This window comes from Prunus mume, linkage group LG7 (assembly GCF_029339155.1).
Source record: "Prunus mume cultivar Tortuosa linkage group LG7, ASM2933915v1, whole genome shotgun sequence".
Classification (NCBI taxonomy): Eukaryota; Viridiplantae; Streptophyta; class Magnoliopsida; order Rosales; family Rosaceae; genus Prunus; species Prunus mume.
Genome location: NC_142704.1, coordinates 2,077,913 through 2,101,644, shown reverse-complemented (window position 1 = coordinate 2,101,644; position 23,732 = coordinate 2,077,913). Strand labels below are relative to the sequence as shown.

Here is a 23,732-nt window from a genome sequence, read left to right as displayed (position 1 = left end):
GCAATGGCTCTTTTAAAATGGTGATTTGTAATCACAATGACGTTTGTGATGTTGCTCTTATATGTATATATGTGGAACAGAGTCCTTTGGATTGAAGTGCTTTGGAAATAGTTGATAAACCATATACATTCATGACAAATATAAGAACCATAACCCATGTTTTTCATTATAGGAAAAAAAAAAAAAACACAGTTCATAGTTTCAGGAAGGGCCAAGGATAAGTCCCGACATAGCCTATATATGTTTTACATGGTCATTCAACGTCTTAATAGGAAAAAAAAAAGTTCATAATTTTAGGAAGGGCCAAGGATAAGTCCCCTGACATAGCCTACATATGTTTTACATGGTCATTCAACGTCTAAGCTTCTACTCAAGTCTCAAACTTGGTAAAAGGGACATTGACATTGACTTGCAATTTACAACAGAGTTTTGTTCCTGGTTACTTTGGATCCGTCAGGCTCAAACTGAAATCCCATAGCTTCTTTGCCAGTTCTGGATCTTTAGCCTGAGAGGTTGGATTGGCTTTGTTGCTGTCCATAAAATATTCGCCGCTGACACCCTTAACTTGCGGATGCAACGCCACGTAGCATTCAGTTGCTGCTCCCTGCAGTTATGTGAAGTATATTAAAAAGACAACTAACATGCAGTGAAGCTGCTTGAGCATATCTTAATAGGACTGGGAGATAGACATCAAAATATGAGTTTGCTGAGTGTATCAGATTCGTAACATACCTGCTGAACATTTTTAAGCATCAATCTACCGAGTGTGCTGGCAATGACTGCATTAAACCAAAACAATAAATATCAAGACACGAATCCACACAAATACAGGAAACGGTGAAATTTAAAAAAAGGAACGGGCAAGGCGAGAGGGTTGTGAACACATAATGAATATCTGAATATTACTCAACTTAGAATGCATGAACTTAATCACCTTATCCAAAACACAATGAGCATCTTTGTCAATAGACCAAAAAATCCAACTACATGATCAAGGAGAACGAATATTTGCAATGGTTCAAAAGTTTACCATTAATATAACTGTGGTAGCGTAGAAGATTGGTAGCAATTGATCCAGGATGAAGGGAATTAGCAGTTATAGCAACTCCTTCTTCCTGTTAAACAAGACTGGATTTTAAAAGATTATTGAAAAAAAAAAATTTGAAACACAAACAAAAGATTAGAATTTCCCATCCATGATGGCATGGCTTTGGAAGTACGGACTGCTTAAGAATGTTGAAAACACCAATGATGTAAAAGCTACACTCTCTGCCCTATTGCTCTTTTCAACTGTTTCTCTTTTGAAGATAGTAAAAATAACCATATGGAATATTTGCTACTACAATGAACATTTGAGACAAAATTATGTAAGCATCTCCGGAAAAAAGAAAATACTTGCACACTGAAATTAGACTGTCATTCTTTTCTCTTCTATTGACCAAAAGAAACATGAACAAAGCCCAAGGGCCTGCACATGCTAAAACATTTAAGTCACATTTATCTCAAGGAACTTAACACATTAATGCTTAACCAAAAGTCTTATCTACGCTATTATTTAAGGGTTCCATATTCTAGGAGCCCAAACTATGTGACTGAATAAGTCTTCCTCTATCTGTTGCAGGTCGAGAACTCCTTACAATTGACCAAGAAAAAATATAATCAGATAAATGATTTATATCATCAAATTCACTGGCGATCATGTTTATGATCCAATATGAGTTGATACCTTCAAGCGCTTTGTGAGCTCATTAGCATGCAATATGTTGGCTAGCTTTGATTGTCCATAAGCGTATATACTGCTGTATCTGTGAATTTTCAAGTAATAAAATATAAGTAAAGAGAAGTATTAATTGACAAAATTTGATACATTGCAAACCATAAAACCATATATTATTGCATTATTGCAGCAGCACATAGTGACAAAATTCATAAAATGACCCTGTCAAACTATTACCCTGATTCATCATTAATCTTATCAAAACGAATCCCCTCACTATATGCAAATCGGTGAGCCTCTGATGATAAGTTCACAATTCTTCCCTCTTTTTTGCTCTCCCTTGTTGTCTTCTTCATGGTCTCCAATAGAAGGTTGGTCAAAAGAAAATGGCCTGTAAAAGAATGGTAAGAACTCTAAGATTCCAATTCTATAAAGACCATATAACAGGCCATTTCAAATTCTCAAGAGAAACATCAAAAGAATTTCATGTTTCAAATACCTAAATGGTTGGTTGCAAACTGCAGTTCAATGTTGTCTTGGGAAAGCATGAAAGGAGTTGCCATAACCCCTGCATTATTACTTCAAACAAACAGAGAGGATAAATTATAACTCCGTAATGTTAATAATAACACCAATAGGAGAACATTGTACAAAAATATGAACTTATTGTTTTTCCTTCTTTCTTTTCCCACTCTTGGGACCAAACACCATTCCAAAATAAAGAATGAAGCAGCAATAACAACCATTGTCACAATGATATCATACAACACTAAGTGAGCATGCAAACACACACGAACACATGCAAGCACATGTAACCAATTGCAACAAGAGACGAGAGATTCAAATGAGCACAAGCAAATGTGACATAAATAATTACAACGGTCCAATTCAGATGTCTTACATCAGGATATTCAATGGAAGACCAGAGGAGTTATATTCCGATGCAAATTTTCTTACTGATGCCATTGAGCTGAGATCTAGTTCCATGACATTGATGTTGGCAGTGGGGATTTCCTTAAGTATTGCTGTTCTCACATCCCTACCAGCCTCTGTATTTCTTACTGCCATGATGACATGAACACAACGCAAGGCTAGAACACGTGTTGTCTCCAGACCAAGACCACTTGATGCTCCTGGAATTAAATAAGTATAAGAACTTGAAAAAGGCCAAATCTGCAAATCTCACCAATTATCAAGCGAAAAAGCAATTCAGAATTTCAATGGCTGGATTTTCAGATGAATGATTTTTGTAATTGTGGCAATAAGTTCACAGGAAAACTATGAACTAGATTTCATAGCATAACGATCCTAAAGAATCCTACAAAACTAAAAAAAGATTTAAACTAGACCAGAACTTTGATCTACTCCATTTACTCCATTTTCAACATCAAGTCAACTAATCCTAAACTAGCCAGCTTCAATCAGAAAATCAACCAACCAACCAATGAAACACTAAACAACTACCCATGAAAGAAAACAAGAAGTAGAAACGATCGTACACACCCAACTTCAGATGCGTCGCCAAAAGAAACTCCATTTGGTTGCTCAATTGTTAGTTTAACAAAAAAGACAACTAAAGCAACATTCTTTCTTCTTTTCTCTGTAATTCTCTCAGCAAACAAACATATGACACAACAAGAAATTATAGGAACTGACCAACAAAAGAAAAAAGCACACATGGCAATACAGAAACAAAGAACAAAAACACCCAGATGAAAAAGAAGAATCATTTAGCATAACAAGACCTGTAACAATTGCTGTGAGACCAGTTCCATCAATTCCTTGAGTAACTTCCTCAGCTGTAGAGCGGGCTGAGAATCCAGATTGCCCTTTCCATCCAAATATCCACATTTTTCAAGATTGTTGATCAGACTTTGCAAATCCAAAATATAAACAACATTTCACAGAGCTGCATTTACAAAACCCAACATGTGATGTGATGTGATGTGATGATTTTCTCGGGGTTTAATTTAAATAACAAAACTAATACGATAGCGATCGACCCCCACTAGCGTGTTAGCCGTTGGATATGCGTGTAATGATTAGGATTTTGATAAGATGGTTATGCATTGATGTTTTTTGGTATAAAGTCAGGGATTTAGTAAAGAGTTTTTATATTTAAACCCCGCATTTCTCTTTGTTCACATATTAGAAGTTCACCCTAACTTCTAATTCAAATTTTCACAATTTCTAAGAAAATCACATTATTTTCCCAAACTACCCCTAAATACACACCTAGCATAAAAAAAAAAAAAAAAATAAAGAACTCATCAATCTCACACCCCGCTATCTTGCTATTCACCATAGCTCAAATGGTTAGAAACAGTTATCCCTCAAGTCCTATATTGGAATCTCCCCTTCCTCAATATTGCTTATAAAAAAATAGACAAAAAGTAAAAAAATAAATTATTTTTTTTTGGTTGAGTTCAAAACCATGCTAACCAGTAATCACAATGTTGTCAGCGAATAATATAGATGAAAGTATAACTTGGGTGCAAACTACAATCAGCCATCCCTCTGTCATGTACCAGCATTATAAAAGAAAGAAGGCACAACACAATTTCAATAGAGCATCCTCTCCCTTGGTATGAGAGAAACTTTGCACTACACCTAACACATTGCAAGAAGAACATTACAAAGACACAGGCCCTCAACTTCTCCACCTTTGCTTGCCCTGTTCTTCAGTCACAGCAAGGCCCCATGTCTTCCAACCCAAAACCTCCAAACCAAGAGGCGGGCATTATAATGTGGTCTCTTACAATGCAATGATTGAAGGTTACTGTCAAGATTGAAGGTTACTGAAGACAGGATAATTAAGATGTCTGAAGCGCTGGATCTTTTCAATGAGATAAGGCTTAGATTGCTCCACCCGAGTCTCTTGACATTTGTCAACCTTCTTGGTGTTTCAGCTGATTTATTTACTTTGGAATTGAGCAAGTAAATCCATGGCCTAGTCACCAAATATGGGTACTGTTTGGACGTAATTGCTGGCAGTGCTCTCATAGATGTTTATTCTAAGTGTGTGGGGTGTGTGTATAGATATACTAAGGTTAAATACTAAGTTTGAGGACCTTTTTTGTCTTTTTACACAACAATAAAACTTAAAATCTTAATGATTTAATTATTGGGATGAACAAAGAAAATGTGAGGTTTAAATAGTAAAAAGAAAAAAAAACTGTTTTGACAATTAAAAGGGGAGAACACATGTCATTTTGTGGTTGAGCCACAATAAAAGGTAAGGACGAGGGAAGTATTGTCCTTTTTATAACCCGTTTTAAGAAATATTAACTTTTCTAATTGAAAAATAGATTTACTTGCCAAGTTGAATAATATATGAAACAGTCTTGCAATGGATCTGTGCATATTCTTTTTCCTTTTCTTCAATTGCCTCCGCAAAATTGCTCCAATTTTTATATTCCGGATTAGTTTTATGAATGAATTTGCTCCAATTTTTATATTCCGGTTTAGTTTTATGAACGAATTTAATGCTTCAAAGGCACTCGCAATAACGCTATCATTTAGACTTTATTTGCCTCGCAATAACGCTATCTTTCAGACTTTATTTGCCTCGCGTATTTGCATGCATATACTAGCCCTTTTACATAGTCATATGCGCTCTTCAAATTGAAATGATCTCCTCAATTGGATCCAACGACAACTCTTCAATGACCCTATTTAATTTTGTTTTTTTTTTTTAATATACAATTGCGATTTCATGAATTTTGACGAGAAAGAAAAGTCACAATTTAGCCAAAATACATTTCTCTGGAGGAGCCAAAGACGCTTGCTTGATCAAGGTATGCTCAACTTTAAATCAAATCATCAGAAGAATGTAGAATACACAAGGCACATCAGCATATAACTAACCCCCATAAAAGAATTCTCCATTCAAAACATGTCACAAAAACTTCGAATACGAAATAAGTACTAGTACTGCATACTTAATTTACACACATTTTTCTCAAGAACAGCACCAAGAAAAAGGAGACGAAGAAGACACGGGGTGCAGAGATGGGTGACCACTACTACTAGTGGGAAGAAAATTAGCCCCTGGACTTGAAAGGAATGGCCCTGATGACTATCTGGTGGTAGATAGCAGCAAGCGCAGCACCAGTGAATGGCCCCACCCAGAAGATCCACTGTATACAGAAACATGGTACCATAAATCTCATATTCTCATTAAACAATCAAAAGTTCAAAGAAAAATGTTAAATTAGTTTTAGTTAATTCGCTTACATGGTCATCCCAAGCGCGGGCCTTGTTGAAGATAATGGCAGCTCCAAGACTCCTGGCGGGGTTGATGCCAGTTCCGGTGATGGGGATGGTGGCCAAGTGAACCAAGAAAACTGCAAACCCAATGGGAAGAGGAGCCAAAATCTGCATACACAGATACATATACATTCTAAGTTAAAACACAGTCCAAATAATGACCTTTCTGATTCATTGAGCTTCAAAGCATAGTGCTAAATTTGACTTGGGATATAACAAATGTTTGAAGATGATCATTTGTAGAGGTAGTGTAGAGCAGAAGGAACCATGGAGAGACAAAACAAAGTAGATAAGCAAGTTAAAACACAGATACATATACATTCTAAGTTAAAACACAGTCCAAATAATGACCTTTCTGATTCGTTGAGCTTCAAAGCATAGTGCTAAATTTGACTTAGGATATAACAAATGTTTGAAGATGATCATTTGGTAGAGGTAGTGTAGAGCAGAAGGAACCATGGAGAGGCAAAACAAAGTAGATAAGCAAGCCCATAAATAATCTCTTGTTGGTAGGGACTGGGGAGTCTTACTCGTAAATGGTGGATAACATTTTGCCTTAAAAAGGGAGGAGTGTCCTCGGAGGTATAATAAAGTCCCCACTTTCACATTTACATGCATATTTGATTCACCAAACACACCAGTGGGTCTCACACGCATGTGAGACCCTCTGTTCACAACAGAACTTTTTCCACCTTAAAGGCACCCACACCAATGACACAAACAAACAAAAGCAACATGCAAGTGTCATTATTTTCTAGCATTCACAAAATAAGGACTAGAGAAGTGATTATTCTACAGTCCCCCTTTCAGCCATTTGGGCAGCTTCAATGGTAACAATTACCCAATTAAATATAGGTTTGAGCAGAGAATAGAAAACCTAGAAGATCAGAAAACAATTTCTTCCACACAGACTATAAATTAACCAAAAACATTCTGCAGCAGCTCAAAGAACTAAACCAGAAACCAATTTTTAAAAAGCCCATGAAAAATAAACCAGCTTTGGAGCACTCAATCATCGCTAAACCCATTCAATGGACACATGAGTGTCAAAATAGTAAAACAATTAAACAATCAGAAGCTGCAAAAATATATAACAGAGATAATAATAATAAAGAATACTTACAGGGACATGAGAGTCTCTGGCATTCCTCTTGGCATCAGTGGCAGAGAAGACAGTGTAAACAAGGACAAAAGTACCAACAATCTCAGCCCCAAGGCCATCACCCTTGGTGTACCCATGGTTAACAACATTGGCTCCACCTCCCAAAAGCTCATATTGTTTCTTTTCGAAGCCCTTCACAACACCAGCCCCAGCAATAGCACCGAGGGTCTGCATGACTATGTAGAAAACAGCTCTTGTAAGAGAGAGTTTCCTTGCCAGGAAGAGACCAAAGGTCACAGCTGGGTTGATGTGTCCACCTGTTACATGCAAGCACACAGATCTGGTTACAAAAGAATTTTATCACAAAAATGTAACCATGAAAGGAAGCAAAGTATAGTTTAAAATAGAAGAACAAATTTTAAGAGGAAAAATCAAAGATAACAAGGAAAGCCCACATCAAAGATAGTTGAAACACCCATAAAAGTCTACCCAAAATATTTTTAAAAATCACTAAAAATAAATTCTGAAGAAACCCATGAAAATACACCAAGAAAATGTGTTTTTTTCTTTTAGTGGAAGTTATCAACTTTAAATAAAGACTTGAAAGCTGAAGAGATGGAAAGGGAGGAGAAGCTAACCTGAGATACCAGCAGTGGAGTAGACAAGGGCAAAGATGGCACCACCAAAAGCCCAAGCAATTCCTTGGATGCCAACAGAGGCACACTTATTAGGAGCCCTGTTCACACCCATCACAGTCAAGATGGTGATGTAGAGGAACAAGAAGGTGGCAATGAACTCAGCAATTCCAGCTCTGTAAAAAGACCATGAAGTGAGCTCACCAGGCTCAAACAATGGAGCTGGTGGAGGCTCCTTGTAGTCCTTGTTTGTCTGAGCTGATGTCCCAATAGGCTGCCTCTCTGCGAACTTGTTAGCTCCAAGCCTAACATCTTCTTCCTTGCCCTCCATAGTCACTCTCTCACTAACCAGCTTTCTCTAGCTCTTTCTCTCTCAGTTTGAAAAGCAAACCAAAGATGCTCTCTTGACACGCCCAAAGCAAGGGTTTTGTGAGTTCCTGCAATGCAAGAGAGGCTAAGTAAAGGGGAACTTTTATAGCTGAGGTGTCTATCAGTCTATTATTTGCCAAATGAAATACTGGGTTGTCTTTCTTTTTAATTTATTTTCAATTAAGTATTTGTTATAAATAAAATAAATAAAAAACTTTTTCCGTGTGGTAGTCCCTAAACAAAGGTCATTACTTTGTAAGCAAATGTTTATAATAATATTAAGGAGAAGGTATTAGAGTTTTGGGGATGGTTCTGGAAAGGTCAGAACTTGCAGAAGGATGCTGACATTTTCTGCTTCACTTGTTTTTGTTGTTCTTATCCTCTACAGAAGTTGTCCTTATTTTTTTTGTGTGCTTGCTTTTTCGAATTTGTAAAGCTTTTGGCCAGCTGTTCTGGTACGTTCATCTGATTCATACACCTAAGCACCTAACCGAAATTAAAGATTGTGTACATGGAATTTGATTTTTAAAATGTTGTGGTCCAATTTTCTCATCATCATTAAACAACTCCCTACTTTTCTTTTCTTTCTTCTTTTTGGGGTTTGGAGAAATGTGGTCCTTTTTTTCTCTCTCTCTTGTCAAATTTAGGACTTCATGCAAAATTTAAGTGGGCGAAAAACTTACATGTCACGTCACGAAACTATTCGCAATTAATTACGTTGTGCAAAGCATGATAAAGATTTCACATAACAGAATGTGATTGTATGAAAATAGTAAAATAATGTTATTCTCGTGATATACAATTTCTTTTCTTAAATTAGAGTGTTTATGTGGTAAATATAAATACATGTATGCGTTCCATATTGCAAAATGTACGAGAGTGGATTACTGAAGAGGAAAAAACTTATATAGTCATAAAAACTGAACCCAAAAGTGATTTTTCCAATTACTGAATTTCATGGGGTGAAAAGCTTATAATTACTGTTCGGTTCAGTCATTTACGGACTCTTTTTTCACTTTCAAGTTCTTTTTTTTTTTGGTCAAATCACTTTCAAGTTCTCGACTTTTTAATCTTGTTTTTTGCTGAATGGTGAGTTGTTGTAATAGTTTCTCAACGGCACGAAAACCAGAGCCACAGAAGATTAGAGTACAACGGGCGGGAGATCGTATGGCTGAGAAAAATTGGCCGTTTTTTTGTTGTGACCGTTAAGAAACTGACAACCCTTTTGTAAGCACGTGGACGCCAACGTCATATGATATACGATGACATGGACCAATCCACGGATTTTACTGTTTGCTATACAGCATCTCTGTCGCCCTACAAGGACAGGGGCCATGTCCACAGCTACGAGCCCACAAACAAAACCATGGTTTGATTTTAACTCTGATCGAGTTTTACAGATTGTCTAGCATGCTATATTGTCAAATTATCAACTTGAATTATTGATAAGGTGAATTTGTGTATGAAAGTGTGATTTATTATACAGTTTTGTGTGTCGGATTATGTGCTGACACGGTGTTATCAATTCATTTAAATTATAACACATGTATGTTTATTCTAAAAATTATTTATACATGCTTAATGTTACGATCATACTAAAAAATTTAGTAGAATGACAATTAACATATCAGATTATCTAGCAAACAACATTAAACTTGTGTTTAAGGGAGCCACTATTGGCACTTCTCTCTAATGAAAAATAATAATGCAGGAAGTCAAACAATTCTCAAATAATTTCAAATTACGTAAAAGAATATTCAAACTCAAATACAAATAAGCATGCGCGCTGTTCTAACCAAGTGAAATAACCTAACACATTAACCATTCCCATATTTAATTATGTGTAATCTTTGTTTAATAATTTCCAATACCTAACATGATATGCTAACGATGGGTGTGAGATAGTATGCCCCTCATTTTCTCTCCTCTCTTATGGTCCCAAACCTTGTCATTGTGAAATGTAATCTTCTTATTTGTTGCACTCCACCTAAAATAAACAAAATGGAAGAAGCAGTAGCCGAGTTATGGGGGACAACTCACACTCATGGGATGCCTTCTGTTCTTGGTCTTCTTCTGCCCTCAACTCACATGCAATGCAAGTTGCAGCCTTAGGCGGCCCCATGCCAACTATGCAAGTGACATTCAAAACTATAAAAACAGAAAAAGTGTCCTCTGTATCCCAAAAAACCATAAAGAAAAAAAGGGAGAAAAAAAGATGTCTGATAAGCATGGCAGTTGGCTTGGCACAATCTGGAGAGATGTATATCTTTTGTATTTTTCTACCCATCAACCTAGGGTCACTAAAATAGCTCCTCCCACTTTCGCCCAAAACCAATTGTAAGCCAAGGAACCAAAAAATAATAATAATAAGTTAAGTGGAATCCAAGGCTTCCCATTTTTGAATTTTTTTACCACTTTGGTTGTGGGTTTGTGGCTCTTTCTTGTATTGATAATCATGGCCTTGTTGAAATCTCTCTCTCTCTCTCTCTCTCTCTCTCTCTCTCTCTCTCTATTTTGTCTAAAGATTTTTCAAGGGATATTGAATTTTGTTATATGCTATTACAAACAAACAGATGTCATTCACGTATTGCATTTCAATTAGATATCTTTGAGTTTTTTTTAATTTTTTATGCAGAAGATTAATTGAGAAGCTTGTGTTGTGTTTTGGACATAATATTCGGATAATATTCTTGTTGGATAGCTTCCGGAAATGTCATTGAAATTGAAAGCAACACTTGATAATCGATTTTTTCTGTAGAGGTGATTTGAATGGCATCCAAACAAACAATTTTTGTTTGATGTTTTATATTGGGCCAATATCATAAGAAGAAAAGTGGAAGTGATATTTCCAACAAAATTGGCTTGTTAGTCATGCTACGGTGATGGAGGGTGATTGTATAGACACTCAAAAAGATCTCTAGACACACAAATTTGAGTTTACCCCTTTCTCTCCTCATGCCTGCCACCACTCTCTCATTCTCTCTCTCTCTCTCTCTCTCTCTCTCTCTCTCTCTGAATCAACGAAAGAGAGAAATTCGAACTTAAGACAATTTTCAATATTAGAAATAGAAATACTATAATTGAGCTAATTTTCTATCTCCAGCCCTGACCTTAAACATAAGAATTAATCCAGGCTTTCAATGCAGGCCTCTCATTAGCCTGCTTTCTTAGGTGTGTTATAGGCCTTATGATGACTCTCCATGGGGCTTGGACCTCAAAAGAGTCATAATTATCAGCCCCTTTTTGTGGGCTATGATTATTGACTTGCAGCTTTGATGCAAAGTTGACTAGCCCAAAACAGAGTGTTTCTTCGGCTATAAGATTACATCAGTTGGTTAAGGCAGTGTGCCTGCCACCTTACACCGAGTTCAATCTCCCTCTTAAATAATCGCTGTGTCATAAAAATGATAGGCATTATTGGGATGTTTTTGGGACTTCAAATACGTGTGCTTTTTTTAATATCAGTTATGGAGAACGTGATATTGCCATATTATAATTGCAACTTTACATTAATGGGGCTATTTTCAACAACCAAAAAGGGTGATAAAAAAAACCACGAGCTTTATGATTTAGTAACATAAATGGTTGCTTATGCAGATAAAATTGTACAAAATTTTCTACTTGTGACAGCAGACGATGCAAAATGAACGCTATTTTAATTAAGAGAGATCCCTCGTTCAATTTAAGGGGCAATAAGCTTACATACAAAGACTACCATGTTAGGGAAGCTCTTGAGAGTTCGTTACCAGATTTCTAATGATTATAAAATGCCAACACTATAAATATCATACAAGAACAGGCTCTTACTTTTTCTATTTTTTAACTTAACAAGCTGTCTTACTTCGTTTCGTCCAATTCTTGACTCTGTTCGAGTTTGATATGTGAGCAGGGCCTTTCTGGTTCTCCTCTACACCACAGAATCTGTAAGTCACCTCTCTTCTTCCCTAATGTCAGAAAAGTTCCTGCATTTAAGCGTAAATTTTAATCAGTTTAGTTCTAGCATCCCAATATTATCCAAAAGCAAACATCTAGAAGTATTCCCACTACGGTTCCTGATTGCTTGCTGAGGCGGAAATTATCGCATGTGCAGTGCCCTTGGGATTTTTTATTCATTCGATTAAAGGATAGGGTGAAGTTGGACTAAGATTTTGGTGAAGAAGAAAGAAAGGGATTTACCAAGTGTGAATGGAACAATGTAAAGCAGTGCCGGTTGGCCATGCCCATCCATCAAATTTAATGCCACATATGTGATGAGAAGACCTGCACAGAATTTGAAAAATCATGTGTCTTTCTGGGAAAACACATCTAAGAAATCTGATACAGGAGCTGATGACAAAATCATCTGTTTATTATTTCTTACCCAATCCATAAGCCATCATTGCCCATAAGAAGTATCCAGCCCGAAGTGTCTTATTTGCCAACCAATCATACCTGCAAAAACCATTAACAATGCTTCAATTTATCTATTTCTGTTCATATAAACAACACCAAAAATTTGATGTATGGAGAAATGCCAAGAACAAGTCTTTTTTGCAAACTGGGATAGGCTGCAGAGCTTAAACCTGAGCGAGAATGCCACAAGCAGGCCCGGTAATAGGATGTCACCGAATCCTATGATGCTGAAACCACCCCAAGGGTCGAACATGCGTGGGATCTTTAGTAGCATTGGAATACCATCCTCTCCACTTTTGTCACCACGGGCTACCTGTAAAAGGAGACAAAGCCATTAGACATCTCTCGAGTGTTTAAAAAGCCTTGAACAACCAACTGATCCATAATTACATATGTATGTATATATTAAACGTAGCAAGGAGAGAAACTTAATAGAATCCCTTACCACAATCATCACGCTTTCATGGAACAACTTCTTAGAAACAAACACCCAAAAGATGTCATACAAGAAGGCACAACTGAGGAGGACCGTACCTACCTGATTAAAAAGAAACCACCCTAAATCAGTTGCCAGGAATGCTTCAACATGTGTGTAAGTGTGTGAGTGTGAGTGTACATTCCGTATCCATTTTATTAAAGCTTTCATCACAAACAACTACCCGCCAATAACAAAAGACAAAAATGAAAATCTTCTTTAAAAAGATCAACTATTAAGATAAGTAACCAACGTTGAGGCATAATTGCACACATCTGATATTTCTGATTGACATCATTTACAGCAAAAGTGCCACAAAGGGGTGAACACATGTTAACAATGCAAAAATTACAATAAGTGCAACTCACTCAAAATCCAATAAATAAAAAATTTCAAATGGGAGAGACTTTCATCTGCACAGATATGCACACTTGTACTTTAATTGCTACAAACCAACGCCATAATTACAGTCAAGTGATTCCAACAATGAGCACTGATTCAGAATGTTTGGAAATAGATTGCCTAATATATTGTTACCAAGCAGAAAAATGGTTTCTGGCCCCAAAAGAAAAAGAAATCAGTTAGACTGATAAGATTACCTTGAGATTAGGTATCCGAACAATTTGAAGAACTGTGATTATCAGTGCAATTCCCTGATGGAAGAATCATTGAAAGGAAACTGTCATTAGTTGATTACATGCCCTTCAGTTTTTGCAATAGTCAAACTTATTACTTTATCACATACAGCATTTAAGGGAGGGGGAAATGTAACTTAGGACCTCCTCTTCAGAGGACATGGGTGGCAACCAAAGGGGCTATACCAGAGCTTAAGTTCATGAAGAAGTCAAAATCTATGATTCATTGGAAAAACTTTTTGATGGGGAAGTTTATCTTACAAGTATATCTTGACCAATCCAGGCAAAGGAAATGTTGCGAAAAACTGCCCAAAGAACAGCAAATGCTATGCAGAATGGAGAAACAGCCAAAGTAAGGTATGAGACTGCTCCCAAGATAGGTACTTTAATGTATGATTCCCCAGTACGTTTGAACCACCTGTGGAAGTGTAGAATGAGTTCAAGACCTTAAAGCAAGTTATCACCGCATGACTGATTCAATATGCACCACCAGGTTTCTGGTTCACCTACTTTATGGAATTGTTTCAGTCAATTAACCTAAAACTCAGGATTGTCAAAGCTACACATACAGGAGCTGTGCAAAATACTTAAAACCTTGCTTGATGTTTTTGAACGTATTTAAAAGAATCAGAAGATCACAAAAATGATTCCCACATAGAAAGCAACTTCCTGCTAAATGCATGATAAACCATCCCCATACAAAGGGGACATGCAAAAGTATTCCATTGAAAATTCTGATTAAGACACATGCATACAAAGACTCGATGACTCCTAATATAGTCTGCCCAAATAAACAGATACGAGTTGGAACTGACAGCCAGCAAGTGCAATAAGGTTATTTAGGTGATTAAAAAGAGAATCTTCATAAAATGCCAGAAATTATGTCTCAATAGGAGATGAAACTAATTGTACCTCGATAACAACGCAACCAAGCAAGTTTGCAAACCCTGGATATAAAGAATTGGTGAAGTTAGATGAAAATCTATTGGACAATGCAATATGCACAGACTATATAATGTGCAAATATGTCAGATTACAAAACCACGGCCTGCAGAACAACTTCAGAGCAAAACTTTTCATTGTGCATATATATTAAATGGAAGTTGAGGTAAATGCTTTGTGCAAGTATGTAAGCATGCAGATGCATCATAAGTTGATTAACTACAATTGGGAGGACTCGTACCTCCACACCACCTATGCAAAAAAGAACCACCAAAAGCTCGACAAACCAGCCTGACATAAGCTTGTAGAGTATAACCAAGAAGCATGAAGCAATAATAACAAACAAGACAGCTGATGTTGTGCTGATGTCTACTACGCTGGCACCTATAGGAGCTTTGCCACTTGGAATTTCATCAGAAGCATCCTACAAGCCAATGAATTTCTAATCAATACGTACTAACAAGCTCCAGTAGAACAACACAACGCGAAGGCAAAATAAAAATATAAACCTAGACCAATTTAGCTAAGGTTGGCAAAAGGTGACCTTTAATAGCTTGTCCTGTTCAATAGATGCTTCTCTGGCACTCCATGCAGACCAATAAGATGCACACAAGATAGTACCAACAGCCATCAACCATAAAAATACTTCCGCAATGTCAACAACAGGTCGTTGCGGTGAGTACAACTGCACAGAAACTGCAGAGAGCCTACAATTAGAAAGCTATCCAGTAAAGGTATAAGGTACATATATACCCAACAAAGAATGCTAAAGATATTATTATCCTAAGTGAAAAGCACATCTTAGATGCTTACATTTCTGAAGCAACAAAAATGCTAAGGAAAATTCCAATATATCTCGAAGCACAAATTTTTGTGGCTTATAAATTGTCTTTGAGTATAGGGAAGCATACCCAATGAATTCTTCATTAACATCTTTTCCAAGGTAGCACCAGCATCTTGCGGGAGCATGACAGCTGGTATGTGTATATCTAAAGCAGTTTCATCTGGCTCACACACCATCTTGTAAAGTTCTGCCAAAAAGAGACAAGTTTGATATGAAACGAATATGGTTTGCAAGACATTTATCTCTGTTTGATTACATTTCTATGTTTCAACATTCATATACCTAACTGAAAGCGCTAAAATTAGTCCCTTATCCAGGAAAATGAGAACTAACATAATAGTTTCAATCTTTCTATGAGTAGCATAACAACAACATGAAGACATACATACATACATATATACATTTGGATAGTGAAGCTTTTTTGACATACCATTACTAGTCAATGCACACATCAAATGACCCAAACATCTATTATTTACCTTTCTGGTTATTTACAATGAGTACAGCGGAGGCATTAGCTTCTTGGGCAATATTTGCTTTAGTTGTGAATTTGCAGTGGCCTCGGTCCACCATGATGACATCGCCAGCAAGCTAAACAAACGTTAAAAGGAAAACACATTGATGTTAAAAAAAACATATAACATATTTGCTTGATGTTTGTGACCATGAATGTCAAGAGAATATAGTTTAAACATCAAAACCTTATTCTTTGTTTTGTTACAACAATCACGAGGATTTGAAAGAATAAGGCGAGTTTGCTGTGCTTTTTTCTCCTTTGATTCAATGGTAGTTCCAAATCTAGCACCCACGCCAACAAACTCATTTGCCTCTACACCATCAACCCAAGTTTGAACTTTTACCTACAAAACAGTTCGTGACAGAGCAGTGGGTAATTATATATAGATAGAAATCACCAAAAGATCAAGTAAGTTGCATGAGCCATCCAGAATAAACTTCATTATCCAGATTGAAACCCACTTTCCTCTAAACCAGTTACAAAGCATCAATTTGAAAAATGAGCCATACTTATTGAAAAGGCATGTGCCATGGAAGCATGAATAAATGTCCCACCAATCACAGCTGACCAGAAGTCTACACATTTCCATATCAATTTAAAACAGGAAAATAATAAAAAGAAAAAGAAGAGGAAGCATCATTATGAGCCAAAAGAGAGGAAATTTTAGCCTCGTGTATCCCTCCTGCTTTTTAAACACCCCCACCCCAAAACTGCATGGCATGAAATACCATTGCCATTGCCGGTCCTTGATCTATAATCATGAGACAGTACAAATAAAGTATGGCTTTAAAATAATCACCAAAGATTTAAAAAATCCAACCCAAACTCCTCCATTAACCTAAAAGGGATTCGATCAAAAAAAAAAAAAAACCTAAAAGGGAATTTTTTTGAAGGAAATATAAGAATGAGCTGGATGACTACAAGGGGAGAATATAGAAACGTACTGTATACTAACTTAAACTATGCTCATGTCAATCAGTTCAACAACCTGATTAATCAATAAGACCAAACAACAACAACAACAACCCAATTCCAATCCAAAAGCATAAAAACAACAAAATTGCAAATGCAAATTCATCACTTTGAACTTCATCCGGTGCACTAACAGCTCCCAATTGTACAAAAATGAATATTTATATTATCCTACTCAGTTAATCACATCACCATCTCATTTTCTTCCACAAATAACCTATGAACAAAAAGCAAGACCCAGTAGCTAAAACACAAGAACATGAAAAGGGTCGGCGAGATAAAGCAGCATTAGATTACCAAAACGAAATTGTTCTCGCACCCAGGCTTCTTTGGAGCTGAATCGTCATCATGCACTATATCCCCAGCTGTCACAGAGCTAGGCTTAGAGACCAGCAGAATCAGAGCTGACACAAACACTAACCCACAAAGCCTCTGCAAATCCATGAGTTCTTGAACCCTTCCTCGATCTTTTAAGAACCCTTCTGGCTCTTCTTTCTCTGCATCACAGATTCACAAGCTTGTAGCTATGAAAGAAATAGACTTTCGCTTTGTTTCTGTGATGCTACTGTTAACAGAAAAAGGAAAAGCTAATATTAGCTCAGGGAAAAACGAACAAATAAAAACAAATTGGAATTTATATGAATAAAATAAAATAAAAATAAATGCTTTGGATCTACTCTCTATGCGTCCGTTGCAGAGTGACGTTTACCGAAGAGAAGGAAGAGGAGGACGGTGCGTTTTGATGGTTGCTTTGGCAACTAAATTAATTAAATTTAATTATTAAATTAATTACCTGACTCTTGAATTTGAGAATAAATACATTTTTTACTTATTTTTGTCAGCAAATGGTTATTTGACTACACGCGGGAAAATACATTTAATTATGGTTTGTGAAATTATTTTTCTTTTAAGGACCCTTAATACACCTTCACCTGGTATATCATTAACATTGTAGGTGTCATTTGCAAAATTGGTCTCCAGCTGGTTTGGGATTATCTAGGACTCCCTTGATAATATTATATAATATATATATATATATATATATATAAACAGAGGTTTTTTTTTTTTAATAAAAAAATTAAGGAAGATTATTCTACTCATCACCACTGCAAACCTCCATCCTTATAGCATATTTCTTGCATTCTCTTTTACATATGTTATCTTTTGCTTTTTCTTTTTTCATCATGTAATGTGATTTGATAATTAAAACCGTCTATAGTTTTGTTTGTGGAGTTTATCCCCCCTTGCTCATAAAAAAAAAAAAAAAAAAACCATTAGTAAACATAGGAGAAGCAAAAATTTAGAATAACTCTCACTCCATTTGTTAGTAAACGATGACCTAAATATATAGAAAATTAAAAACGTATGTGTGAATTCCATATTACAATATGTTAGTGGGGTAGTTGATTTTGTACCCATTTTTTTTCTCCCCTTGTAAGCATGTCAGAATTGTTATCATATCAATGGAAGAACCTAGTGTTTTGATTAGGCACTGAATTATCACACTAAAACAAAAAGGTGTTGACGGATTTCTTGTTTTTGCCAAGTCCTCGACATAAACGCGTCCGGACGGGGCATTTTGTTTTTTGGTGTTCTGAGTCGCATGTGGCAATGTCCATAAGAACCAACCAGCCATCATCCGTGGGTAAGAATTTGACACAAGTAACAGGAAAAAAAAATTCCACATAAATTATAAACCAAAATTCAACAGAAACAGAAAAGTTGAAAGAAATTGAGGCTTACGTTTCCATGCCCCATCCTCCAATGGTCCACATCTGACACAGACTGACAGGAAAATTTGTCTGCCGGGTACATCACGTTTTTTTTTCTTCCTGATCTTTTGTCTTGTTAACGTATGTAATCTTGTCTTTCTCAATAATTTACAATTTGTTGGCCTAAATCAAGGAAACTTTACTATTTGGCGTACATCATACATTATAAACCAATGATTATGATATGTGTAAAGCAACCCACTTCAGAATCTGTCCAGAAGCTAATGGCTCTAATGAGTCCATGTTGAGCACACATGAGTACAGTCAAATTACCATTCCTACATGTATTAAGGGTCAGATTTCATTTTTCGTATATACACGTACAGAGAATTAATATGTATTGACGTTCAGATTTCGTCTTTCGTATGTACACGTGTGGAGTACTGATGCTAGCAAAATTGTTGATACATACAAGTCGAAGCAGGTAAAGTTCCCATCTCCGTCTTGGCATTTCAATCTCAGTAGTAAACAGATTTTTTACTACAGTACGAGCATTAAGAGAAGAGATAAACCAATGAGGCTGCTTAGTTCACATTCTCAATTTATAATCTAAAGTTTGCATGTATAGGGAACCGGGGGGGATAGTGGCTATATTTCTACTGAACCATAAAGTGAATATGGAAGGTGGTTGAGCAGCATTTTAGCTGGTCATGAGATTTAAGCAAATTTTTTTTTTTTTTGGTTCTGTATCTTCATTAGTGGCAGACAAATAAGATTTCGGTAGGCAAATGAGAATGGGATATGGTGTTTTAGAGAATTTCAAGATTCATTGACCCCCAATCCATTCATGTGTAATAATAGTATGAAGAAGTATCGGCACCAGAATATTATGACCAACAAATCATATCCAAATCAAAGGAAGAAAAGAAAAAAAAAAGCAAAATTTACCACGCCACTAAATCATCTCAGAATCTCAGTAAGTTGTAACACGCTCAACATCTACTTGCCCGCAAAGTTTCAAATTCTGCAGCCAGTTGACTTGGTCACAAAGCTAGCTCCTTCAACATGTCCTCAGAACCAAGAAATTAATGGTGGTTAAGCATCCAAACATGACAAAACAAGAAAGTTGGAATCGCAGTTTCAAAATGACAAAAATCAAGAAGGCAGCAGAAATTTAATTTGATTGTTGCCTGTTATCTGGAACAACAAAACATAGAAAGAAAAGCACAATTGGCTTCTTTTCTGCAAATGCATACCATAACAGAAGTTTTGAATCTTGTCCATTGTTCAAGTTCAACCATGTTATAATTTATGCTATTTTGGGAATAAAAGGCCCTCTTCAAGGTCTTGATTTTGAAATGCCTTGAGTCTGTCATGAGCTTTACTAATGGAATTTCTGTAAAAGGTGTTGGCAAGATAGCCTTCTGATATAGCAGTATAGCTTCCACCAGAGAACGTTGAGGCTCCTTCGTCCATCCTTAAACCCATTATGTTTGTTTCTTCGTGGGGTAGGTATTGCAAACTTACTTGGCTTGGAATGCTAACACCAATGTCCGTACCCTGATGAAGTGGAACTGGGAATCCTGTTCCAATGCTTGAACTTGGGATGCATTGTTTATCAAAACAACTCATATTTTGGGACCCTAGTTGAGCAAAGCTTCCGTCTCTTTCTTCTTGCTGCATGCCTGATGATTTTCCATGATGACCATTTACTTTGAGCATTGGATTTGCCTTCCCATAGTTCACATCTAGTTTGTTTCTATCAAATGGTGTTCGAATATATTTGCTTGAAGAAGTACTAAGCATATGGTTCTCACCACAGGGCTCAGTTAACACAGTGGGTAATGACAAATACATTGACGAAGCTACCTGACTGGAAAGATTGGAAGAAAAAGTGGACTCAATAGGTAATCCCAACCTCTCACCTCTATCCATTTCAGATGATGTTTCGGCTCCAATTTCTTGAACACGATCAACTCGATGTTCAATTACTGGATAGAAATAATTAGATTGAGCCATCTTTCTGCCTATTAAAGGGCTCTCTAAAGATCTACCACTGTAAGCTTGAGCACTTGTGCCTGATAGATAGTTCTTTTCATGCTGCATCCACACATTCTTGTCTGCAGATTGAAAATTTGGCTTAAAAGGATAGCAATTATCATAACCCGCTGCTGTATTGCTTTTAACACTCCTCTCTATTGATCCCGTATCACATTTTTGAGCTTCCATGCCAAGGTCTGAGTTATTTCGATAGTTCACTTGAACATTTACTTTTTCAAAGTTGCCCTGATGCTGCACTTGGAAGGTCTCCTTAAATTTGTTATGATGATCTGGGCATGCATTCTGCTCAGAGTTGCTTTCACATTGCACCAGGACATTTTCATCAAAATTGTTTTGATGCTGAATCATAATGTTTTCCTCAAGTTTTCTTTTATTAAGCACCTGTATGTGCTCCTTAGAGATGGTGTTTTCTACAAAGTTGTCACCATTCTGTACTCGGACATTTTTCCCTCCAGAACTTCCTTTTCTTCGCTCAAGATGTGGAGCAGCATCATCATCAGCCACCAATTCTTGCATTTCCTTCCTCATCCATGAAAACAAATTTTCTCTTGTCACTTTAAGATCCTCCAATAAGGACTCCATGAAGATTTTAAGTTCATCCAAAGCAGCAGGATCGTAAACACTAATTCTACTCTTTTTTCTAGTAACTTCTTTACGGGAATCCCTCTCCATGTCATTATTAATCCAATTATCCTTTTTCCTCCTCCTAAGATGCACCCTTTTGCCTTTCTGAAACATGATCTGATCATCCTTAGGATTGCACATGCCAGTCTGCTGGACTCTGCAGTTACCAATTGCTTCATCATTTTCAAGTGGAATCAAACTGCAAACCAGGTTATGCTTCTTGTGAGCCGCCTCACTACTTGATTTAGACTCATCACTTGAAGAATCCATGTCACTGTCCCTCCTCCTAAACTCCCACCTCTGCCGCTTCAACCCATCACCCATTTTGGAGCTGGGTGACATCAGAGCTTTACTGACTTGTATCAGAAAAGAACTTTGAATGTTGCACTGCTTTACAAAGAATCCAACGCCCTAAAAGTTTGAACAGAGATTATGAGGCCCGCGTATCAATACTCCAACTGGTTTCTTGAAGGAGAGTGGCCGTTGGTTAACAGTATTACCACCTACTGGGGCTTACTTATTTGATCGAATGAGTGGTTTTAGAAAAACCACTAGCTAGAACCCAAATCGGTCTGGTATCTTCTACCGAGTTCCTTTTTCTGAGTCCTGCAAGGAAAATAAGAAGCATGGGTCAAGTTGAATGAATAAATGGGTTAGAAATAGAGTATTCATCAGAAAAATTATATGAAGTCACAATTAAACACTAACAAAACAACCACATCGTTGAAAACAAATGTACTCATGAATTTCCTAGACTCCGTATAAAAACTAGCAGAAACCTTTGGACAGCATACGAGCAAAACACCAGTGGGACCATAAGAGCAATTTCCATGGAGGCCCAAATTTAAGCAAATAATCAATAACAAAACTTCAATTAAGAGCCCTGTAAATCTTCTAATCCCTAAAGCTATAACAGCCCAGAAAGACATGAATGAAAAGCTACCTTATTGAACAATATGTGTGCCTCACCAGCTCAAAAACTCTACCAGGGGATATTAACTATCAGCATCAGCAATCATATTACATAACTAACATGCAAGTAGTGACTTCGAAGGTAAATCAATCTCCAACAATGATCACAAAGCTCCAAAGAATGCCACGCGTCATTAAGAGAACAATCTTATATGCAACACAAAAATTCAAGTTATTAGCCACAAAAAAAAAAAACTTTGCAGGTTCTAAATTACATTACTTCCTTATATTATTTCAAAAACCCAGAAACATGACTATAAAAAATTGAACATTTGACATCAAAGAATGGAGAAAATCATGAAAGAATAGTACAAGAAGTAACAAAAGAAAAAACACCAGGGGGATAGTAACGACCAACATGAACAATCATATTAGTGATTTACCAACAAAACTAACATGCAAATATGAAAGGTGAATCAATCTCTCCAATAATGATCACAGAGCTCCAGAGAAAGGCAACAACAAACCATTAGGAGAACAATCATATACCATACAAAAATTCAAGTTTTTAGCCAAAAGAAATTTTTTTTTTATTGGTTGCAGGTTCTAACTTACATTACTTCCCAGTATTTATTCAAAAACCCAGAAACATAATCATAAAAGCTTGAAGATTCGGTATCAAACAATGGAGAAAATTATCAAGAATAATGTAAATAGCAAAAGAAAAAACACCAAGCCATGGGTTTTCTTTTGTTATTCATTTATGAGATGAATATTTTTCATACCATACATCAGTGGTTGAAACTGTGTTGAAACCATGAAATTCCTCTGCTCAAACTCCAAAACTCCATGTTAAAAACTGTAGCTTTTTGCCTCAGAGCATATGTCTCTCTCGCTCTGGCTCTCTCCAAAAGGAAAGCAAAACAATATGCTTTTGGCTGTAAGTATCAATTTGTGTCACGACTGTGAGCAGTGTGCTGCATTTGGAGAGTCAGTGAGTTGGGTGAGGGGTGGCAGGGAAAGTTATGGGGTTGTTTTTGTTCCCCTCTTTCCAATAAGTTGGTCTAGGAGGACTGGAGGTGGACAATTCCAATTTTGCAAACACACTCACTGGTCTTGATAAGTAAAAAAAGATTGTTTATTTGGTAAAAAAGTTAATGATTTTCTGCACTCAAATTCACAACACTAACGCTTCATATCTGTTTCCACCAAACCCCTTCCTTTTCATGATGGCAAGGGAAGTTTGCCTTACCAAGAATTTATCTGGCCTTTCCTTTCAGGCCTCTCTCTTTTTATTTATTTATTTATTTTTTACCTTTTGGGTTTCTCATATAATTATTATAATATAAAATAATTTGTGGGTTATGTAATTAATCTAAGACCTTTTGATTTGAAAAGGAAAAATAAGACCCTTGTGTTGAACATATTTGTCCATTTTCTTAAATTCAATGGCATGGAAAATTATTTGAATTGCAAAATAGGAATTTTTTTTTTCATTTTTAGTAGAAAATATCCTCATATAGAAAAGGAATTAAAGAAAAATCTGACCGGAGG

At 36.5% G+C, this 23,732-nt stretch overlaps 4 protein-coding genes across 7 annotated transcripts; all 4 read right to left on the bottom strand.

The window, feature by feature from the left end:
• Window positions 1–139: 139 nt before the first annotated feature.
• LOC103337533 (short-chain dehydrogenase TIC 32, chloroplastic-like) lies at window positions 140–3,734 on the bottom strand. The gene is made up of 8 exons (XM_089041689.1): window positions 3,463–3,734; window positions 2,619–2,850; window positions 2,217–2,296; window positions 1,955–2,108; window positions 1,727–1,805; window positions 1,031–1,115; window positions 733–779; window positions 140–604 (listed from the first exon to the last, which is right to left on the bottom strand). Exons 1-8 carry the CDS (start codon window positions 3,566–3,568, stop codon window positions 440–442), a joined length of 948 nt encoding a protein of 315 aa, XP_088897815.1. The 5' UTR covers window positions 3,569–3,734; the 3' UTR covers window positions 140–439.
• Window positions 3,735–5,555: 1,821 nt separating this feature from the next.
• On the bottom strand, window positions 5,556–8,240 carry LOC103337532 (aquaporin PIP1-2). The gene is made up of 4 exons (XM_008240694.3): window positions 7,727–8,240; window positions 7,110–7,405; window positions 5,954–6,094; window positions 5,556–5,856 (listed from the first exon to the last, which is right to left on the bottom strand). The coding sequence occupies exons 1-4, from the start codon at window positions 8,052–8,054 to the stop codon at window positions 5,761–5,763; spliced, it is 861 nt and encodes a 286-aa protein (XP_008238916.2). The 5' UTR covers window positions 8,055–8,240; the 3' UTR covers window positions 5,556–5,760.
• Window positions 8,241–11,729: 3,489 nt separating this feature from the next.
• Window positions 11,730–17,574, bottom strand: SPPL2 (SIGNAL PEPTIDE PEPTIDASE-LIKE 2). 2 transcript variants are annotated; one of them, XM_089041789.1, is made up of 15 exons: window positions 17,547–17,574; window positions 17,167–17,434; window positions 16,082–16,240; window positions 15,860–15,971; window positions 15,448–15,567; window positions 15,081–15,232; window positions 14,778–14,960; window positions 14,507–14,541; window positions 13,856–14,012; window positions 13,559–13,612; window positions 12,930–13,022; window positions 12,655–12,797; window positions 12,453–12,523; window positions 12,269–12,352; window positions 11,730–12,054 (listed from the first exon to the last, which is right to left on the bottom strand). In XM_089041789.1, the coding sequence occupies exons 2-15, from the start codon at window positions 17,311–17,313 to the stop codon at window positions 11,930–11,932; spliced, it is 1,635 nt and encodes a 544-aa protein (XP_088897915.1). In that variant the 5' UTR covers window positions 17,314–17,434; window positions 17,547–17,574; the 3' UTR covers window positions 11,730–11,929. The 2 variants fall into 2 exon arrangements, with proteins under 2 accessions (XP_088897915.1, XP_008238915.2); XM_008240693.2 differs by lacking the exon at window positions 17,547–17,574 and having other exon boundaries at window positions 17,167–17,504.
• Window positions 17,575–19,719: 2,145 nt separating this feature from the next.
• Window positions 19,720–23,286, bottom strand: LOC103337574 (stress response NST1-like protein). 3 transcript variants are annotated; one of them, XM_008240739.2, is made up of 2 exons: window positions 22,964–23,286; window positions 19,720–21,872 (listed from the first exon to the last, which is right to left on the bottom strand). In XM_008240739.2, the coding sequence occupies exon 2, from the start codon at window positions 21,606–21,608 to the stop codon at window positions 19,896–19,898; it is 1,713 nt and encodes a 570-aa protein (XP_008238961.2). In that variant the 5' UTR covers window positions 21,609–21,872; window positions 22,964–23,286; the 3' UTR covers window positions 19,720–19,895. The 3 variants fall into 3 exon arrangements, with proteins under 3 accessions (XP_008238961.2, XP_088898155.1, XP_088898156.1); XM_089042029.1 differs by having other exon boundaries at window positions 22,969–23,286; XM_089042030.1 differs by lacking the exon at window positions 22,964–23,286 and adding an exon at window positions 22,210–22,352.
• Between the last annotated feature and the right edge of the window lie 446 nt (window positions 23,287–23,732).

What these genes read in the sequence shown, in the direction of transcription:
- LOC103337533 (XM_089041689.1), bottom strand. Translation starts at nt 3,568, where the DNA reads ATGTGGATATTTGGATGGAAAGGGCAATCTGGATTCTCAGCCCGCTCT. An exon ending in TCTCACAGCAATTGTTACAG is followed by an intron (nt 2,851 to 3,462) that starts GTCTTGTTATGC and finishes ATTTAATTCCAG; the next exon opens with GAGCATCAAGTGGTCTTGGT. An exon ending in AAGATTAATGATGAATCAGG is followed by an intron (nt 1,806 to 1,954) that starts GTAATAGTTTGA and finishes GAAAATTCACAG; the next exon opens with ATACAGCAGTATATACGCTT.
- LOC103337532 (XM_008240694.3), bottom strand. Translation starts at nt 8,054, where the DNA reads ATGGAGGGCAAGGAAGAAGATGTTAGGCTTGGAGCTAACAAGTTCGCA. An exon ending in CTCCACTGCTGGTATCTCAG is followed by an intron (nt 7,406 to 7,726) that starts GTTAGCTTCTCC and finishes TGCATGTAACAG; the next exon opens with GTGGACACATCAACCCAGCT. An exon ending in CCCGCGCTTGGGATGACCAT is followed by an intron (nt 5,857 to 5,953) that starts GTAAGCGAATTA and finishes TTCTGTATACAG; the next exon opens with TGGATCTTCTGGGTGGGGCC.
- SPPL2 (XM_089041789.1), bottom strand. Translation starts at nt 17,313, where the DNA reads ATGGATTTGCAGAGGCTTTGTGGGTTAGTGTTTGTGTCAGCTCTGATT. An exon ending in GCGAGAACAATTTCGTTTTG is followed by an intron (nt 16,241 to 17,166) that starts GTAATCTAATGC and finishes ACTGTTTTGTAG; the next exon opens with GTAAAAGTTCAAACTTGGGT. An exon ending in TTGGTTGCGTTGTTATCGAG is followed by an intron (nt 14,013 to 14,506) that starts GTACAATTAGTT and finishes ACACTTCCACAG; the next exon opens with GTGGTTCAAACGTACTGGGG.
- LOC103337574 (XM_008240739.2), bottom strand. Translation starts at nt 21,608, where the DNA reads ATGTCACCCAGCTCCAAAATGGGTGATGGGTTGAAGCGGCAGAGGTGG.